General features: G+C 35.6%; 1 protein-coding gene across 7 annotated transcripts in view; it reads right to left on the bottom strand.

The window, feature by feature from the left end:
• Positions 1-226: 226 nt before the first annotated feature.
• CACNA2D1 (calcium voltage-gated channel auxiliary subunit alpha2delta 1) overlaps positions 227-8,542 on the bottom strand; it is a 502,406-nt gene continuing 494,090 nt past the window's right edge. For all 7 annotated transcript variants that reach the window (XM_046020727.1, XM_046020729.1, XM_046020728.1 and 4 more), the window contains one exon: positions 227-4,000. In XM_046020727.1, the coding sequence (XP_045876683.1) occupies positions 3,884-4,000 (117 nt within the window). In that variant the 3' untranslated portion in view covers positions 227-3,883. The remainder of the gene's footprint in view (positions 4,001-8,542) is intronic.

Genomic DNA, 8,542 nt, shown 5'->3' with positions numbered 1-8,542 from the left:
AAAGTGTCAAGAGAACGTAATAAAGGGGAGAAAAGATCTTTTGTTCACAAAGCCAGTTGGCCTTTTGCATGGATGCACACTGAGCATTTCAATAAAAGTATCCCTAAAAAGCATGATCCAACAATCATAATGCACAACAAAAAAGACAGCTTTGCCAGGTCACACTGTAAACTCAACTGGCATCTATACAAGACAGTATCCCATTAGTCTCAGTGGAATTTCGGTGAGTTGATTATGTGAACTAGAAATAAGGTAGAGGAAACTCTTGGTAAGGGTTGTCTGAGTCTTTGAAATTCTGGAATTTATTCAACACTTGATACTTCCGGTGTATTGATTTGCTCTTCACAGAAATGTACACGGAATATTAGCAATATTAACATTCTGCTAATGGGAAAACAACACGAGTTCTAGATAGTAATAAAATATTTTAAGTTGGGGGCAAGTGAAATCTTCATTCTATTCTACACTTGAAAAAAAATCACAGCGCTCACTTTGTTTCACAAGGCCAAACTGTCTACCGCTAGGTATTTTAATGTCAACTAACAATTAATGGAATAGTTCAGTTTAAAATTAAGACACAGAATTTAAGCTTTGGTGGAGAGAAAGATTTAAATGAGACATAAAATAGAAGAGAGCATCAAATAAGCAAGTAACACTTGGGTTGCAAAGGTCACTTAAAAGGGATACTGCCTATTTGAACCCAGTAAGGCCAGTTTTAAAGTTAATAAAAGGAATATTCTAGGAAAACTTACAAATGGCAGCAACACTGTTTTGTTTTGTGTTTTTTTTTTCCCCCAAGTAAAGCAATACGCCTCAAGCATTAGAAACATGAAAAAAGGTCATACTAAAATCTTATAGGCCTGGGACCTAAAAATCTCTTCAATCAAACTTGCTAACTATGTCATGTTAAAAATCTGTTACAAATATGGACCACGATTGGTGTTTGGCAGTAATGCTGGTTGTTCAAATGAAGAAAATATAAAGAAACCATAAATGTTAAAGTCATTCTTGTTACTCAACACCAACGTTAAGACTTTACTTTGATTTTGTTCTAACGACAAACTACATTAAACTGGATGAGTAGAGCGAAAGTGAAAGAAGCCGAAGAGTTTAAAAGCTTTTTTTCTCGATCATTTAGTCTTTGAAAATCAATATTTATGACAGGCTATATAATTTGAGTTCTTATCAAGAATTAGAACTCAGAGAAAAAAAATCCTAAATTAAATATGACAATTTGATGGGATGAGTGTTCCTGTCTTTGAAAAAATGCTAAAAGTATCAAGACTCATATGAGTGAGGCATGAGAACAGTTTTTAGTCAGAAAGCACATTCTTACCCAATTTATTATCAAGTACGTGGTTCTCATATATAGGTTTATTTTATAACAGAAAAGCAAGGATCAAGCAAGACTCGTGCATGTAATATATTTTGATGGCAAATGGAACCAATAGGACCCTGCCAAGAGATGCCAAGTTTAACTGTGATTAATGCAACAGTAATGTAGATGATGAAAACATACTATTTCAGTGACATTAGCCATGAAAATATATTTAATAGATTTTAAAGATAATTTTAAGGTAGTTTGTTGTATGCTGGAAGCAATTCAGTTGTTTTAATGTGCGTCATAGATACACACGAACTAACATAATTTTATATTTTGATATCCCCTTCCCAACACTTTCATGATTTAAAATAGTCTAGCAAAAGTCAACAATAAGTTTTCAATATGTAATCAACAAACAACATGACTGAAACATAGTGTCACTGGAGTGAGAAGTTCCATGGTTGTTTTTTTTTTTTTTAATCACTTTGGTGTTTTCTAAAACGTCAATACCAGTTACAAATGAGACTACAAAATCACAACAATGCATTAGAAATGGTAACTGATGTCAACTCTTAGAACAATAGCTGGCAAAGTGATTCCATTCCCACCCACCCCCATTTTTAAATAAAAAATAGTTTAAATAAGGAAATATACACAAAGGGTTCCTAGGGCATATGGTGGAGGGAGGGAATTACAAATGTCTGCAAAGCTAAAAACAAAACAAACGTCTTTTAAACTGTGCTAAAGACTTGGTTATGTCTTTGATACGCAGAGCATCTTAAAGCATGCTGGATAATGTTAATAAGGTATTGACTTAAAAATGATGTATAAGAAAATGTCCAGCATAGACACACACCAATATTTGGCATGTTCAAAATAAGAACAAATGTATTTCACCATAAAAAATATTTGTATACTTCCAGCCTTCGGCAGAATTACTCAGTTGAACTAGAATTACACATTCGTTGTTTTTACCCTTTCTTTAAACACTGATGACTCCTAAAAATTATTTTTAAAAGCATAAATAATAATCTACCATATTACTCTATATTGAAGTACCCGGTTTACTACACTAATCATTTTCACCAGTGAGGCTGTAGAAAAACAATTTTGAGTATTCACAATCAAGTATTCATGTGCATACATACAGATTCAAGGTTTCCTATTTGTTCAGATTATTATAAAACCGTCATCAAACTGCATGGAATCTTGGTCACGTGATCGTATCTACCTTTTACAAGGGCGGGGAGAAAAGCAGCGGTGGTGGAAATGTCTGGAGCATATGTGCTCCTATTCAAATGAACAAAGAGGAAACCTAGTGTGAATCGTCATTGAGAACATATATGTACTCTTCAAAAAATAAATGTGTCAAATCTGATTTATGTACTTAAAATATCTGTACATAGGTTTTTCAGGCAAAAGCATGAGTCTGTATAAAATCCATTAATTCCCGTTTCACCATTTACCTACCCCAGTCATTCGGCATTGACATTGCACAGTATATTCAGAGTAATTTAACGACATTTTTAAGGATGACTTAAGTGCATTACACTGCAAGGTTCAGAGTCTTACATAACAATAATGTCACTCAGTTAACTTTTCAAAGGACTATACTCTACAGTAAGAGAAAAACAAACCGAAAGTTAAAATAGCAGCAGCATCATGCAAAATACCCTTGGTAACCAAAGTTCATTTATCACAAGAAAAAACGTTTTCCCCTCCCCCCAACAAGCTTCTCTTAGAGCATTTTGAATTATTTGGCTAGCACTACAACTTTACTGTGAACAAAAGAAACATTACATCGAAGCATTGAGTAAGGGCTTACATTTATGAGGAAATATGTCACGTGTTCAAATTGCATCTTCAAGCACCTTTAGTTTAATAGTTTCTTAGTTATTATTTTCAAACACCAATTCATTACCCCAGCAAAACTTAATTGGTCATCACTTGTGTTCTGTTTTTGGCAGAGAAGCCATTCTTCATAAGGCATTTTATTTATGGCAAATTTCTTTTTGTAGAAAATTAGCCATTATTTCTATTTCAACAGATTACATCCATCTCTCCCTATTTTATTTTTCAATAATAACTACTCAAAGCAGGAAATAATTTTTAACAAAAGAATACGTGAAGGCAAAAATAATTCCTTTTTTTTTTTTTTTTCCTCTAGAGATTTTCTTGGTAAAAGAACAAGAATTGCAGCAGGTCAAAATTCCAGGTCAAGGTCAAGACAATTTGTAGGATTCATAAACAGTATGGGGAGCCCTTTTACATACAATCACCAACAACGCAAACAACGAACTCTCCAATTTTCCAATAGAGCATGTATAGAATTTTGCTTTGATGTTATACATAGATGATGCAGCATTCACACAAGTTTAAGGATCTGAGACCCTGACATGCAGCCAGTGGGGGCCATATGAGTCTGCGCCTTAGATTGAGCGATGGTATGGGCCCAGCTAGTGTTCTGCTCATTCCACAGTTGACCCTATTTTAACGCAACTGAGGGCTCATGTTTTGGCAGGGTCCGGAGTTTAATTATGCAGACTGAGTTTTAGAAGGTCATAACTGGCAGTGTCTATTGCCAGATAAAAGCCAAAGTAGAACAAACTGGACTCCGATGATGGACCACAGGGAGGGATTCAATCCAGAGACACCACCACAGTCAGTATAATCCTCCTGTTGTAAAAAAAGGAGAAAGAAAAATCCTGAAGAAATCCTTAGTAAGCCATTTTTCAGAGCACCCATGTTTAGTCCACTTCTGAACTCACCTGATAAAATGGTTTTAATTTAAACCCAAATAAATGACATTACCCTGGATTTTATAGTAATAGCAATTTTGAATAAAGCAATTTCCCCAGTATCATTTCAAGGAGGCTTTAAATTTTGAGTTGCAAATTCTGATGACTAAGAAAATACTTGAATAGTAAATGCTGTTTTGACCAATAACACCGTTGTTAAAAAAAAAAACTTTCAGTGTATGAGATATTCCTAGATATTTACAAAAATAAGGAGTAACTAAAAATTTGCTATAGGTTTTATAATACCCAAGAATCATCATTTTAGCAATTACGCTCAATAAGGCAAAGTTTGGGACTGGTTAAATCAATGTGAGAAATGATCTCTATTTTCTATATCCTTTATATCCAGTTTCAAAGGTAAACATACCAACCTGCACTTGTACCATCTGGACCTTCACCAAAATTAAAATAATAGTGTATTTGAATCATACATGAAAAGACACTCCAAAAACATATTCAATATAAAGAGCTAAGCTAGCAAGAGACATTTAATTTACAGAACCATGAAATATAAGCAATTGATATACCTATTTGGATCCCCCCCATGTTGTCTCATGGTAGCTCATTAAGTTCCTTTAAATACAGAATTATCCTTCATCTTTTATTCCTAGGTTCTGTTTGTAACATTTTCTACATCCTTTGATTTCTTTTAATTACTGAATTTCATAAAGGATGTTTAGGAAAATAAGTAGATGTAGATATGAGGCTTGTTAAAAAATACACTATGCCACGGTTCATCATCCAATAATCCAAGTAATAGGTTATGTAAATAAATAAATGAGTAAATAAAATGTTCAGAATGATTTTCCAAAGACTCTGAGCTTGCAGAGAAGAGAACGTTGGCTTGTTTTTCATCACTAGGGTTTAATACAGTGGCTGTCCCCCTGTAAAAAACTTAAAATTTCTATCTTGAGCTGCATTTTGAGGCAGAACACTTCTTGTGTTTGTTAAAGAGAAATCTGAAAGAAACAAAAGAATCTATTAAGAAAAAGCTTATTTTTCAAAAGCTAGCTCCTAAATCTAAAGGGTAACACAAAATGATGATCCATTCTTGGTCCTCACCTGATTTTACTTTTCATGAGCACTTGGCAATGTACAATATTCTCTCATGTATATTTGCCCAACACATCTGGTTTCCTCCAAACGTGTTTTGGGCTCATCTTACTCTCTTTAGCTCAACCTACTTCTCTTCATGCGTTCTACATGATAGACTTCTCCGGCAGTTACTTCTCTCTCTTTAAATTTACACTTTCTTCCTAAGTAACCTAATGTAGTTCTATGGTTTTAAATGCCGTTCATTTGTTAACGACTCATAACTTTATCTTTAATATGAAAATGATTTTTGCTTTTGTTTTTATTTTGCTTTTAAAATTTTAACTTTTCACTTTAATAGACAAAATTATAAGATATTCAAAGTATATATTTTGGTGATTTGATAGACATTGTAAAACGTTATCCTCCCTCCCAGATAATTAACGTGTCTATTATCCACATATTTATCATTTTCCCCCAACTGGTGAGGATACTTAAGTTTTACTCTCTCGGCAGATTTCAGTTCTACAGTGTTTATCAGCTATAGTCATCATGTTTTACTAGATCCCCAGACTACTCATATTATAGCCAAAAGTTTGTATCCTTTTGCCAACCTCTCCCTAGCCACTGGCAAATCTTTTTCTATTCTTGGTTTCTATGAGTTTGATTTTTTATTTTTTTAAATTTTTTTAAAATTTTTTTAAAGATTTTATTTATTTATTTGAGAGAGAGACAGTGAGAGAGAGCATGAGCGAGGAGAAGATCAGAGGGAGAAGCAGACTCCCTGTGGAGCTGGGAGCCCAATGTGGGACTCAAACCCGGGACTCTGGGATCATGACCTGAGCTGAAGGCAGTCGTCCAACCAACTGAGCCACCCAGGCGTCCCTGAGTTTGATTTTTTTTTTTTTAAATAGAATTCACATATAAGTGATGTCATGCACTATTTGTCTTCATCTTGCTTGCTTCATGTAGTGAAGTGCTTTCAAGTTCCAATACTGTTGTCAAAAATGGCCAGGTGTCCTTCTATCTTCTACATACCACTTCTTTATCCATTCCTCTGTTGAGGACGCTTAGGTTGTTTCTGTATCTTGGCTATTTTAAAAAATGCTGCAATGAACATAGGGGTGCATATATCTTTTCTAGTATTTTAATTTTCTTCAAATGAGTACCAAGAATTGCCAGTTCATACAGTAGTTGTGTTTTTAATTTCTGAGGAACCCTCATACCGGTTTTCATAGTGGTGTACCAATTAACAGTCCCACCATTAACACAGAGGCCTCTCTTTCTCCACATCCTTGCCGGCAATGGTTATCTCTTGTCTTTTTGATAACAGTCATTCTAGCAGGTGTGAAGTGGCATCTCCTTAAAGTTTTGATGTGCATGTCTCTGCTATATGACGTTGAGCCTGTTTCATGTACAGATATACTTTGGATATATTGCATGTTCCATTCTAGTTGCAGATATTCAATAAAAGGAATATCACAATAAAGCAAGTCAAAATAATGTTTTGGTTTCCCAGTGCATGTAAAAGGTTTATACTATACTATTGTCTTTTAAGTGTATAATAGCATTATGTCTAAAAAAGCATACACTTAAAAAAAAATTCTGTAGTGATAAAATGCTAACCATCATCTGGGTTTTCAATGAGTCTTTTTTATTTTTTATTTTTTTCCCTGTTTGAGGGTCTTTGCCTCAACTGTTGATGGCTGCTGACTGGTCAGGGTGGTGGTCACTGAAGGTTGGGTGGCCATGGCCATTTCTTAAAATAAGACAACAATGATGTTTACTGCATTGACTGACTCTTTCAGGAACACTTTCTCTGTAGTCCGTGATGCTGTCTGATAGTACTGTACCCACAGTAGAACTTTCAAAATTAAAGTCAATCCTCTCACACCCTGGTGCTTGATTGACTAAGTTTATGCAGTATCCTAGCTCGTCTGTTATCATTTCAGCAATATCAGTAGCATCTTCACCAGCAGGAGACTGTATCTCCAGAAAACACGTTGTTCATCCAGAAGAAGCAACTCTTCATCCATTCAAGTTTTATTGTGAGATTGTAGCGATTCAGTCACATCTTGAGGCTCCATTTGTGATTCCAGTTCTCCTGCCATTTCCACCCCATCTGCAGTTACTTCCTCTACTGAGATCTTGAACCCCGCAGAGTCATCCATGAAGGCTAGATTCAACCAGGTGTATTCTCAGTAAGCTGTCATATTTTGAAAGGGATTTTCCCCCCTCAGTACTAGATCTCAACAGTGGGCTTCAAATGTTCAGTAAGCCATGTTGTCATGTGCTGTCCTCCAAGCTTTGTTGTTCCATTGAAAGAGTATAGGTAGAGTGGACAAAGCATAATTCCTAAGGGCCCTGGGATCTTTAGAATGGTCAATGAGCACTGACTTCATCTTAAAGTCACCAGCTCATTAGCCCCTAAGAAGACAGTCTGTCCTTTGAATATGGGTAGTGACTTCTCATCTCTGGCTATGAAAGTAATAAGATGACACCTTTTTCCAATAGAATGCTGTTTCATCCACATTGAAAATCTGTTGCAACCCTGTTTGTTTCCTATAGTTAGGAAGTTGCTAGAGGGGAGATGAGTGGTGGGATGAGGTGACTGGGTGATGGGCATTAAGGGGGACACATGATGTAATGAGTACTAGGTATTATGTGCAACTGATGAATTCCTTAACCCTACCTCTGAAACTAATAATATACTACATGGTAATTAATGGAAATAAAATAAAAATTTTTTTAAAAAACCTGTTGCTTAGTATAGCCACTTGCATTGATTACCTCAGTATCTGGATAACTTGCTACTTTACCTTGTACTATTATGTTACAGAGCTGGCTTCTCTGCTTTAATTTCAAGAACTAACCTCTGCTAGCGTCAAATTTTTCTTCTGCAGATTCCTCATCTCTCTTAGCTTTTATAGGTATGAAGAGAATTAAGGCCTTGCCGTGGATTAGGCTTTGGCATAAGCAGTTTTGGGGCTGGTTTGATCGCCTATCCAGACCACTAAAACTCTCTCCATGTCAGCGATAAGGCTGTTTGACTTTCTTATCATTTGTGTATTCACTGGAATAGCACTTTTCATTCCCTTCAAGAACCTTCCCTTTGCATTCATGCCTTGGCCAAATATTTGGTGCAAGAGGCCTAGGTTTGAGCCAGTGTTGGCCTTTGAAATGCCTTCCTCACTAAACTTAATCATGTCTACCTTTTAAGGTGAGAGACATGTGACTCGGCCTTTCACTTGAACACTTAGAGGTCATTGCAGGGTTATTAATTGACCTAATTTCAGTATCATTTCATCTCAGGGAATAGGAAGGCCCAAGGACAGAAAAAGGGCTGGGGAAACAGCTGGTCTTTAGAGCATTCAGAACACACACAGTT

The sequence above is a fragment of the Meles meles genome, chromosome 10 (assembly GCF_922984935.1).
Source record: "Meles meles chromosome 10, mMelMel3.1 paternal haplotype, whole genome shotgun sequence".
Taxonomy (NCBI): Eukaryota; Metazoa; Chordata; class Mammalia; order Carnivora; family Mustelidae; genus Meles; species Meles meles.
The sequence above is the reverse complement of the archived record's forward strand: the minus strand, read 5'-3'. Positions and strand labels throughout refer to the sequence as shown.